This window comes from Parambassis ranga, chromosome 16 (assembly GCF_900634625.1).
Source record: "Parambassis ranga chromosome 16, fParRan2.1, whole genome shotgun sequence".
NCBI lineage: Eukaryota > Metazoa > Chordata > Actinopteri > Ambassidae > Parambassis > Parambassis ranga.
This window is the reverse complement of record NC_041036.1, coordinates 11,370,906-11,382,725: the sequence shown is the minus strand read 5'-3', so window position 1 is coordinate 11,382,725 and position 11,820 is coordinate 11,370,906. Positions and strand designations below refer to the sequence as shown.

The 11,820-nt window shown below is 40.5% G+C and overlaps 2 protein-coding genes across 3 annotated transcripts; both read left to right on the top strand.

Moving 5' to 3' along the window:
• The first annotated feature begins 566 nt into the window (after positions 1–566).
• Positions 567–2,646, top strand: pigv (phosphatidylinositol glycan anchor biosynthesis, class V). The gene is made up of 3 exons (XM_028425897.1): positions 567–913; positions 1,082–2,248; positions 2,333–2,646. The coding sequence occupies exons 1-3, from the start codon at positions 845–847 to the stop codon at positions 2,618–2,620; spliced, it is 1,524 nt and encodes a 507-aa protein (XP_028281698.1). The 5' UTR covers positions 567–844; the 3' UTR covers positions 2,621–2,646.
• A 1,822-nt stretch (positions 2,647–4,468) lies between these two features.
• Positions 4,469–11,401, top strand: zdhhc18a (zDHHC palmitoyltransferase 18a). 2 transcript variants are annotated; one of them, XM_028426144.1, is made up of 10 exons: positions 4,469–5,091; positions 5,186–5,346; positions 5,598–5,747; positions 6,015–6,152; positions 6,253–6,304; positions 6,731–6,833; positions 6,921–7,033; positions 7,899–8,004; positions 9,012–9,082; positions 9,713–9,848. In XM_028426144.1, exons 1-9 carry the CDS (start codon positions 4,859–4,861, stop codon positions 9,051–9,053), a joined length of 1,098 nt encoding a protein of 365 aa, XP_028281945.1. In that variant the 5' UTR covers positions 4,469–4,858; the 3' UTR covers positions 9,054–9,082; positions 9,713–9,848. The 2 variants fall into 2 exon arrangements, with proteins under 2 accessions (XP_028281945.1, XP_028281944.1); XM_028426143.1 differs by lacking the exon at positions 9,012–9,082 and having other exon boundaries at positions 9,713–11,401.
• The last annotated feature ends 419 nt before the right edge of the window (positions 11,402–11,820 follow it).

The window sequence follows — 11,820 nt, the reverse complement described above, 5'->3', positions numbered from 1 at the left end:
TACCTAACATTAAATGCTACAACTATAACACAGATTTTCTGTGTATGAATTTAATCCTTATCCAAATGGTATTCCTTGCCTTTAAATCCACCTTTTTTGTCTTCATAAATGCCTCGGGAAGAATTTTTAGATAGATACGTAATCAATCATCCCATTCAATTCAAATTATATTTATATATAATATTATAAAATTACTGGCATGTGTACACGGGTCAAAATTAACTTTTGAGTTTGAGGTGGTCAAACCTAGCTGCCGTTGAACAGACTACAAAGACCAGACAAGCGTTTCATACTTGCACCAGTTGAAAAACCATCTTCATGTATCGATGATAAGGCGCCACCTACTGGAGAGAAAATGTATTACAATGTTGCAAATGCTGATACGATTAAAAAACAAGTCAGTAAATTCTATTCAAAGGGTATTACCACATCACACACTGTTAAAATAAACATCCTTTTCATTTCAATTGTCATTATGTGTACGAAATACAAGAACTTACTCTATGAGCTTTATTTTGAAAAGAGCGTGGTTTCGCCGGAAGTGAATTGTACCATTCGAAACGAGGCAGCCTGCTGCAGGATGAGGATGTGAGGACAAAGATTGCAGCTGAGCAACAAACAAACGCAAGATGAAGACGGAGAGTTTAAGAATGTAATTTGTGTTTACGCTCTCTCTGCTACCGTCTAAACCAAATAAACGCGTAAACACGCTTTGCCCGTATAGCTCTTGTTTCGAGCTAGCTATGTTTTTGAGAAAATACGACGACTCAAACGGAGAGTGTTTTGTAGCAGCGACAGTGATGCCTGTCACAACCGGCTTTGTCACAATTTGTCCCTCACTTCAATGACTATGGATGTCAGAACAGTGCTGGAGTTTGCTACGGTTACCCGAGGCCTCTCTCTGTTTTTGCAGGTGTGTTTAAAGGCAGTTGTCATGTTGATATTATGCTAATTAGCTTTGCTTGTTCATTATCTTTATAAATGGGCCTTGGCAATACCACGTTTATAATTGTTTACTGTGCAGAGTAAGTCAGTTGTTATTCCAAGTTTCTAATAATAATAATGTGACATTTCTTTTTAGGCTGTCTTGAATGCTGCCATCCCTGATCATGAAGCTGATGCGTTCAAGCCCCCTCGGACAGAGGACCCTTTATACTTGGACTCTGTTGTGGAGTGGTTGTTTGGAGGCCTCTCTCACTGGGATGCTGAGCATTTCCTCTTCATAGCAGAGAAGGGATACCTCTATGAGCACAACTTTGCATTTTTCCCCCTCTTCCCTGTCATCCTTCGCGGCCTGGCAGAAACGCTGCTGTGGCCCCTGAGCAGCTGGCTGAGTGTGCGGGGGCGTCTGCTGGTGGCAGTGGCTCTGGGGAACACTGCCCTCTTCCTGCTGAGCGCAGTCGCCCTGCACGCACTCAGCAGAATAGTTCTGCAGGACAGGCGTCTGGCTCTGCTCTCCAGCCTGCTGTACTGTATCACTCCTGCTAATGTTTTCATGACGGCTGGATATTCAGAGAGCCTGTTTGCTGCGCTCACTTTTGGGGGTCTGTTCCTCCTTGAGAAGGGATTCACCTTCCGAGCCTGTTTGGCCCTCAGCATAGCTACTGCAGCACGATCCAACGGACTTGTCAACATTGGTTTTCTACTTTACCTGCCATCACTGCATGCCATTTCTCAAATTCGTGTATATCGCACAACGAAAAAGGGCTACAGCAAAATCTTCCACTACATCTGGGCCATCATCTGTCTGATTTTCACTTCTCTCATGGGAACAGCCATCATTGCCCTCCCCTTCTGTGCTTTCCAGTACTATGGGTATAGGACGTTTTGTACACCATCCACCTCCTTGGAGCGGATCCATCCTGCTCTCTTATCGCTAGCTGAGCGCAGGGGCTACCGAGTCCCAGATGAAAATGGTCCACCACCCCTATGGTGTATGAGACCCCTCCCCCTGCTTTACTCTCACATCCAGGATGTGTATTGGGATGTGGGCTTCCTCCGATACTTTGAGCTGAAGCAGATACCAAACTTTATTCTGGCTCTACCTATGGCTACGCTCGGCATAATGGCTGCTTACGCTTACTTTCAAGCTAACTCAGAACTGTGTTTGAGGCTTGGCCTTTGGGAAACAAGTGCAAACAAAGGACTTGACAAACCAAGTCCGGGATTCTTCAACCCCAGAGTGTTTGTGTATGTTGTGCACTCTGCAGTTCTCCTGGTGTTTGGAATGTTGTGCATGCATGTACAGGTAAGAAAATCATGAAATGAACTGTGTTGTTGAGAGACAGCTGGGCTTTCCTCTCAATTCATTTCTTTAATCTGTATTTTTTAGGTCCTCACCAGGTTCATGGCCTCCTCATCTCCAGTGCCCTTCTGGATCAGTGCTCACCTGCTCCTCCTCAATGAGCCTCTTCTTCATCGAAGAAAGACATCGAACCCCTGTGTACACATACACACTCATTCCAGAAACGGCTGCAAGCACACACCTCAGAACCCCATTGTTGCACTGCTGCCACACTTTAAAGCCTGCTCGCCAACCACACAAAGCATCCTGGGATACTTCCTGTCTTACTGGGTACTAGGCCTTGCAATGCACTGTAATTTCTTGCCATGGACCTAAGACAGATGCAATAATTTGATGTAGAACTGGGCTGTATGTTATTTTTTAAATTATATGTACAAATCTAGACTAAAATCATTAATAGTCACTTTTTGTTGTTTCAGTAATAATTAAGACTGAATTGCAATAACATTACAAAGACTTTGAGAAAGAAACAGTTGTGGTTAAAAAAAACAAAAAATCCTAAGAAAAGTACAAAAAATCTGTTTGTCATATTTAGTGTATGTATGCCCAGTCCTTTGTAGATCTGATTTTGTCATGATAATATAGTATACATTTGACATATTTGTCAAATATGGTTCTTGTTGTGGTCATTTTTAGGAAAATCATGGTTGTACTTGGGAAAAAAGAAGCTTTTTTCAAGCTTTAATTTGTTTGTTTTTTTTAGTCAGTTGCACTCCACAGCATGTTTATTCCATGTTATAGCTTGTACTTTAAATGGTAATGGGGAAAAAATAAATGAATTTCAGTCTTGTTTCCACAGCTTTTGTTTGTATTTATGTAAAGGGCATTGATGGAAAAATATACATACTTTGTTGTAAAGTACATTTCTTGCTAAAGTTATGCTGGCAAGTCAGCCTTAAATTTTAAATCAAACTAAATTTGTAAAAATGTAACCAGGATTATAATTCACATATATAGCTAAAGCTATGTAAATGTGGTGTTTTATTTTCACCCACAAAACACATCATTTTCCTCTAAAGGCCTGCAGTCCTCTGTTTAACCAGTAGAGGTTACTGTTACTCAGAATCAACCTGCTGCAGCAATGTCTCCTTAAATTAATGGTTTTATTTATTATATTTTTTTAAACAAGCATGTAATGATTTTAAAGTGCCCTGAACGGCTACAGAAAGGAGTTTCTGGAACCTTCTGGCTTGTGTAAGAGGAACATCCTGGGTGGTGGCTGTGATTTCTCATTCTTAGAATAAATGGGATGTAGGTGTAATACTGTAACAGATGAACACTCCTGCCTTTCATAATAAGATTGGAAACACATTGAGTAATGTCATAGCTGATGTGCTTGTGCATGCATGCACACAAACACAGAGCTCTGGCCTTGCTTGCACTCTAAAACTGTTACAGCTCATCAACAGTTAACATCACAAGGTCAGAAAGCACTTAGCTAGTGAAAAGTGCATTGCCACCCCTGAATCTTTCTTGCTGGAGCTGATGAGAAAAGCTCTGGAGCTATTCAATGTGGACACATGGCAACTGTAGATCCCCTTTAAATCAAACATGCACATTAAACTAAGATAAATGTGGATTTTGTTGCCAGTTTGCAACATTTGAAAAGAGGAACCATCAATCCTTTACTGATAGTTTTAAAATAAGAGAGTGTAAGAGCTGATGAGATTATGGTGCATGCTTGCAGTGGTCACCTGTATCCCTCGGTCTGTTATGTCCAATAAAAGTAACCAATAATCATTTAAAATTGCCCCAAAATACACCATTCAAAGCTCTTTTCTTGGCAATTGTTTTTATGTAAATTTTCCAGAATCTTCCTCCTTTTCTGTCAGACTCGCCTTTTTATTAAATTGCGATTATGTTTTGAATGTTTTGATGTTTTTTTTAATAAATATTCCGTTTGCATGTTTTTTTTCCTGCTGTTTCCTATTTGTATTATTTGTAATCAAACGTTATAATACTATACTAATACAATACTATAATACTGTGTGATGCCATAAAAGCTGCCTTTAAACGTGTAAATCCCAACAGATGATCACTGATATACAAATCATCTCCCCGCCTGCCAAGCAGCTGCCCGGACGTCTGTTCATCGATACAAATCAGCGGAACGCGCGTGTTTACGTCAACGACCACGTCGTGACGTACATTGGCTGACCGTAAAAGAAAAAGGAAATGAAACTGCTGCAAGAAGCTTGAGCCGTAGCACCTTTAGCGGTGTTAAATTCCTGCTAAACAGCGAGTGAATTTAACCAAATGACTATTAATATTTATCCGCGGCTTTAATGTAATTACCAAAAATGGTAGTTAATCCTGAGTCAACTCAGGAATTAATTCAACTGCTAAAAGTGAACTACGGAGAAGAATACATTTGTTGGTACGCTAGATAGCTAGCTAGCGTTAGCTTTCGGGATGATCGCTAACAGAACAAGGAAAATATAAATGTCCCATTACTAAATCTTGAGAGGACAAACTCTCGAAAACACGTCAAGAAACAGTGTGTCGTGCGTGTGCCTTTAGCTACCTCCGAACCGTGTTGACACTGTTTATAGGATGAAGAACTGCGAGTACCAGCAGATCGACCCGCGGGCACTGTCGGTGTCGCCGCTGTCGGCACAGAACCACAGCGAAAAGAAAGTGCAGCGGTCGCGGAGGAAATGGGAAGTATTCCCGGGGAAGAACCGGTTTTTCTGCGACGGACGGATCATTCTGTCGAGACAGAGCGGTGTCCTTCCGATGACACTGGGCCTTATTGTTGTCACTTGTGGCCTTTTCTTTGCATTCGAGTAAGTAACTGTAAATGTCTTTGTATTTTTTACAACCTTGTCCTTTTTTGCCTTTACAGGATATGTTCCATATTAAATATTTTTTTTTCTGCAGTTGCCCATTCCTGGTGAAACATCTGACGGTCTTTATACCTGTGATCGGTGGGGTGCTTTTTGTGTTTGTGGTCGTCTCCCTGTTGAGAACCAGCTTCACAGATCCAGGCATCCTACCCAGGGCCACCCCAGATGAAGCTGCAGACATCGAGCGACAGATAGGTAAAGCACATGCTGCACACTGTGGACAGATGGGGTAAACAAGCTTGGCCATATGGGGGATCTCTGAGGGTCATGCTTTGTTTGAACTGCAGACCAAGACCTAAGCAGCTTACTCTTGCGATTGAAAAGCGCAAATAACCACATGTAGCTTGATTTGTGCATATTTATCCCTTATTTTTTCATGTGTTTATTCCTTGGATAAACTCTTTTGATCACATGTGTCTCTCCCCTTGTACCTACTTTATTTTAAGATACCTCAGGATCCTCGACGTATCGCCCCCCTCCGCGTACCAAGGAGATCCTCATCAACCAGCAGGTGGTAAAGCTCAAATACTGCTTCACTTGTAAAATGTTCCGCCCTCCTCGGACCTCCCACTGCAGCCTGTGCGACAACTGTGTGGGTAAGGATGTGGTGGAAAGTTGGCACATCAACAATTATTATACTTAATATTAAATATGTATATTATGTTATGTTGAATGTGTCATACTATATGGCTGTGGTGTTTCACATTTAATTATGTTCATATAAAACTGGTATGTGCAGGATTTAGGAGGTTGTCTTCCTAAGAGTTTACTGAGATAAATAATCCCACACCATGTTTTGTGCAGTAATCGTTTGAAAAGGATGCTCTAAGTTCTTGTGTCTTCTGCTCTTCTTCCTCCTTTAGAGCGATTTGATCATCACTGCCCATGGGTGGGGAACTGCGTGGGAAAACGCAATTACCGCTTTTTTTACAGCTTCATCATCTCACTGTCTTTTCTGACATCTTTCATATTTGGCTGTGTCATCACTCACATTACTCTCCGTAAGTATTCTCAGTCAGTATTTGTATGATTTGATCCTAGCATGTTGTCAAGAACAAATATAAAATATCTCTGTTGGTGATTTTGTTTTTTTCTCTGTAGGTTCTCAATCTGGTAAAAGCATTGTTCAAGCCATTCAGGAGAGCCCTGCAAGATATCCTTTGTATAGCATTTTCACATTACCAACCCGTTTATAAAAATGACGTTTTTTGCAAAGAAAAGCAGAAGTTATGCTGTTGACATTGCATTTCCTGCTGCTCCTTACCCTAAGCCTACCTATAATAGGATCAGAGAGTTAGCATCCAGCAAAGCACCACTTTAGGTGTCATTTAGTAGTAGGTTTGGTGCCTCATGGTATGAATGGCTGGACAAATATAGAGACTGTACAATGATTCACCTTGCTATTCACAAAAAGGGTGCATTTTTAATGTGCGTTTGTGTTGATGATCTATGTGAAAATGTGGGAGAAAACAGCTTGCAAACACATTCACACTTAGAGATGTATATCATGTGGCTCTGATGTGGCGTGTATGTTTAATGATCTTTGATAACAGTGATGTTAGCCTTGACTATTCTGCACTGTGGTGGAATTGGTTATTTGTTTCTTCTCCATCTGGTCTATTCTGGGCCTCTCAGGTTTCCATACCTACTTAGTAGCCTCCAACCTCACCACAAATGAAGATGTGAGTCACAACATGACAAACCAGAATTAATAATGTGATGGTAATAACAGCTGAACTGATGCCTCATTTTCTTCGTTATTTCTGCAGATAAAGGGATCCTGGTCGAGTAAAAGAGGAGCAGAGGAGTCTGGGAATCCATACACTCATAACAGCATTATAACCAACTGCTGTGCGACATTATGTGGCCCAATGCCCCCCAGGTGAGTAAAATCTGTCACAAGGTTGGAGCAGGCTTTGGTTGCATGGATACAACCAATACGGAGAGCTTGTAGCCCCGATGAGTTGCAAGCTGACCCACCTTCAAACAAAGCTTAGTTGTGGTTTTATATTATGTTTATAAAGTGTAAACTGTCTATTCAGAGACGTCTCCAACTTCATTCTCATGTCACAAATTGCAGGTCAGTAAACAACAACCAGGGTACAGAACAGGTAGTCATGACCCAGATAGCTATTTTCTCTTATCGGTTACATGTATATTTACAGGCTGAGCTGGAAGCCAGATTCCCCCGGAGGATGATAGCTGTTTGTTTTTTAGATCGACCTGCACTACCGTACAAAAGGTTGGGGTCACCAGGCCAGTTCTATAGCTTCTCTGATCAGCATAACAGTTCTGCTGTGCTAACATAGTTTCACAAGGGTTTTCTAATCATCAATTAGCCTTTTTAACATTATTAGCTAACACAATGTACCATTAGAACATACGAGTGATGGTTACTGGAAAAGTGCCTCTGCATATTTCTGTATATATTCCATTAAAAATCTAACTAACCTTTTCTAACTAGAACATTCATTTATCACATTAACAATGTCTAGACTGTCTGATTACGTTAATGTTAACTACATTAAAAAAAAAACGTATAAAGACATATAAGAGACATATAATAAAGACATTTTCAAGTGACCTCAAACTTTTGAACGGTAGTGTATGTGTCCCTTGTCACCTCAACAACTCTTGGTTTTGAAAGCATAACTTTGAATGAATGAAAAGACTTCCTGAACAGCGCTATAGTAAAATCATCAGCTATAGTATGCGTCTGTAACACAGTCCTCTGTTCTGTTGTCTAGTTTGATTGACAGAAGAGGTTTCCTCCCTCCTGAAGAAGTGATAACCGCTGCTTCTGCCTCTGAGATCGAACTGCCTCCTTTCGTGGCGAAGAATGATGCAAACATGGTAGGATAAAACGGCTTGTGGCTCCCTCCCAGGTCCTGACTGTCCCATAGCTCATGTGTTGCCGTTGTTGTTAGCTTGTCCCCCTCCTCGTGTACCCTTCCCACCTCTCCATCCCACGTGTCTAATTGGCCACGTGCATTTCATTAAGGTGTTTCCAGTGTTATGAACGTTGCACATTTTCATATGTATTATCTATGAAAACAGAGAGAAAAGCATGTTTTTTTTAATAGTTGATGAGAGGCCTTGAACATCCTTATTAGGATTGCTAGCTGGCATCTGACACATACAAATTACAAATGAATGAGCTGGCTAATTAGAGGTGGTACAGAACAGGAAGACTGACACAATTTAGAACAAAATGTTTTCAGTGTCACTTTTAAAAATGAATGGTATCATTGATAAGTTGTTCAGAAATGCAGAAAGAGTGCTTTAATTGTTAGACATACTGCTTAAGCTGACTTTCCCTGGCAGACTGCTGCGGACATGTTGTTCACATTTTGCTCTGTGGGACAGTAATTGGTGCACTTTCTTTGTTATTTGACGTGTTTTACGTAGACAGAAGACTTTTATGTTGTATCTACCTCCTTGTTACTTCATTACTAAGTGTGCCTGTATGTGTTGGTTATGGTTTATGCACAGAAAGGGTTTTATTACTGCCTTTTATTAGAACATGCAGATGGTATTTGTGCTGGATTTATCATAAATCTTTTGTCACATACTTTATGATATATTTGTCTTAATATTGTTAATATATATCTGTCATCATTTTATCAGTTCTATTTTCACACACATACACATGTGTTCTTTTATATGTTTAATAAATATTTTTGTATTTAGAGATTTTGGCCTCTGTTTTGGTTTCTGTTACCATTTTTATTTTTTTTTCCACAATGTGACTGACTACATGTTTTAAAAATAATGTTTTTTCATTAATGGTTTGTGTAATTTCACTGTTAGATAAGAGGTTTGACACTCAGTGCTGTACTATATCCATTCCATCCTGCCAGGAGGAGAACTGTCAGGATTTTTCTTTGTCCTGCACAGCCTGAAGGGCGTTGCAGCATGTTGATGGTTGATGGTAAGAGTAGGGTTGAACATTAAGCCAATCACAACATCTCTTCACCTGCCATTCACCATGTCTTCTTTCATATTGAAGTGCTAGTTATTATTATTATTATTCTTTATAAATCCAGATTTGTTGTGATTGGTTTGTGATGAGTAATGTTTACATGTGAATGTGCATGCTTCACCATCATTCATTCTTCTTTTTCCCCAATAACATTTTCTAACTCACTCAGCTTTGGATGGAGCTTGTTGTTTAAAGATTGAGCTTCTTCTTTGTCCTCTCTTTAGAAGAGCTTTTGTTCTCGTCAGGGTGTCATTGTGCATGCATGGTGACCTAAACAATCACATATCACTTAAACTGTATGTGCCTTTCTTAAAAACACAGGATGAAGCTGCTTCTGACAACCTTTCTTCACCCTTCTTTATATTTTGTCTGTTGCATTGTGTGCATCTAACTCATTTCCTCCATGCTTGACAGTGCTGTCATCATTGCTTTCACTGTGCAAACTAATCCTTGAAATCACATTGCAGAATTACCATACACACTTGTCCTGTTTTTACTGTTGTCATTTCAGTTTGGTATTTTCAACACAATGCTGTCCTCCATTTTATTGATTACTGTTTATTTTATGTCTTTGCACAGTGTACACAAAGCACGAAGGATGTGCTGGAGAGGATGGTCCACTCCTCTGACTTTCAAGGCCTGTGTCCCCCTGGGACTCCAAAGACCACCCCTCTGGTCCTGGAAGTTTCCAGCACTGCAGCAGCACCAGCCTCAGAGCTTTCACCCCCTGCCGGCTGCTCGCGACAGCTTGCCCATCAGGTTGCAGTCGCTCCTTGCCCCCCATTCAGCATTGGCAAAAAGAGGGACTCGCTACACTCAATCAATCCAGCCTTCCGTTTGGCCTCGCCCTCACCGTCGCTCAGCCGCACCTCCCTGATTCTAGGTGATGTACCCGATATTAGCTTTGTGCCACTGCACTGAGTGCATACAGTGGCCTTAGGAGAGCAAAGAGGGTCACGAGTGGACTGCTGCACGCAATACTGCTCTGTATTGCCGGTTTTGGCTACACAAACCTTTTCATAGTGGTGATCATGATGCATGCATGTTTTTCAAGATGTTATTGTGAGGACTTGTGAGTTCTGTCACCAGTGTATACTGTATACTATGTCCTTCAGAATGGAGGTAAACCTTAGTAACACTTGGAAGCACAATATAGAGGTATTTTTTTAAAGACACCTTTTTTTAAAGACACACAGAACATGCCTCCACTCTGTCCGCAGAACCTCAGCGTTTCAGTTCCTGCTAATACCTTATGCAAACACGTATGTATAAATCTGGGAATAATTACTGTTTGACTGTAAATGCAAGACGTTTTGGATTTATGGAGCTGGCATGCTCTGGATAGTGAGCCATTTCAGGAAGATCAACTAAAGAGTTAGCCTTGTATCCTGTGTCATCACCTAGAACCATCTCATCCCAGCGTCACTGAGGGGATTCAGTTCGACAGATAAATGAATAATCAGTGTTTGAAGGCCAGGGAACTTTGATGTCTTCTTGTCACAGGTTTTGTTGTATTATGTATTCACTTCTGCATGTCTTGGACATCAGATGCTTTTTCTTTTTGTGACGTGTGTCACTTTTCACTAGCTGAAGATTTTTAAAAAGCTGTGAACTTGTTCAGGTATTTTAGGTTAAATTTGTAGCATTTCAGAAGTAGTAGTAGTAGTAGTAGCTCCACATATTTTTTTATTATCCACATGATTATGTAATACTCTGAATGTCAAAAGAAGGTATTTAAATCATATTAGCTGTTTACTGCGAGGACACGATGGCAGTATTTACCACTGCATTTACCACATGCTGTTTGCTGTTGATGTAATTTACTGGGAGGTTTTCAGTATGAGTGAGCATCTTTTTTTCTGTTGCCATGTTGACTGTACATCTGTCAGGAGTGGCTGTGACCTTTCCCTGCTCTAACAGCGTGAAACTTATCCTGTTTCTGTGATGGAGTACAATTTCTCATGAGAGTGAACTGCAGTAGTTCATTTTTACCACTAGGGGGCAGGATGTGACTGTTGAAAACAGTCTAGTTACTTTAAGAAAGGCCTTTTGATGTTGTATTTGTTTTTTTTTCTAACTGAGTTTTGAAGCTGTACATTCTGTAGACTGTGAGTTGCCATAGTGATTGGGTCGTTCATTTATCTGTCTGCATCAGGACTCCATAGTATAAAATTACAAGCAGTGCTTGTATGAACAAACATGTTTGTATTTTGTAGAGTGTGACAGTGGAACTGTAACATTTGGTCAATAAATATGATCGCTTTTGTTGATTTTTGTTTATTTTCTCCACATTTCAAACAATAGTGACTGATTTTTAAACAGAACCATGTCAGAACATAATGTGAGGGCACGCAGGGTCCATTTCTGACAGCAGCCTCATGGAAACAATGAAGAGACGCATATTAGCCACATGTGCTCCGACAAGCAGAAGTCCAGTAATGAAAAGAGTGTGTGAGGCGTGTTCAGCTGACACAAACCTACCCTGTAAAAATGGGTTACAAAATGACTCAGTAAGTTAAATCAGGTGATAAGCGATATCTAACAGCGCAAATACAGAAGAAAAATATGTTATTTCTGATGTTTTAAAGAGGAGGATGCTCCTGTTCACAGCAAAACGAAAACTGACTATCCACATAAGAAATGTCTTTCTTGCAATATAGAGCGATGCACAGCCTCAAAGACTTACT

What these genes read in the sequence shown, in the direction of transcription:
- zdhhc18a (XM_028426143.1), top strand. Translation starts at nt 4,859, where the DNA reads ATGAAGAACTGCGAGTACCAGCAGATCGACCCGCGGGCACTGTCGGTG. An exon ending in AGACATCGAGCGACAGATAG is followed by an intron (nt 5,347 to 5,597) that starts GTAAAGCACATG and finishes CTTTATTTTAAG; the next exon opens with ATACCTCAGGATCCTCGACG. An exon ending in CCTGTGCGACAACTGTGTGG is followed by an intron (nt 5,748 to 6,014) that starts GTAAGGATGTGG and finishes TTCCTCCTTTAG; the next exon opens with AGCGATTTGATCATCACTGC.
- pigv (XM_028425897.1), top strand. Translation starts at nt 845, where the DNA reads ATGACTATGGATGTCAGAACAGTGCTGGAGTTTGCTACGGTTACCCGA. An exon ending in GCCTCTCTCTGTTTTTGCAG is followed by an intron (nt 914 to 1,081) that starts GTGTGTTTAAAG and finishes ATTTCTTTTTAG; the next exon opens with GCTGTCTTGAATGCTGCCAT. An exon ending in TGTTGTGCATGCATGTACAG is followed by an intron (nt 2,249 to 2,332) that starts GTAAGAAAATCA and finishes TGTATTTTTTAG; the next exon opens with GTCCTCACCAGGTTCATGGC.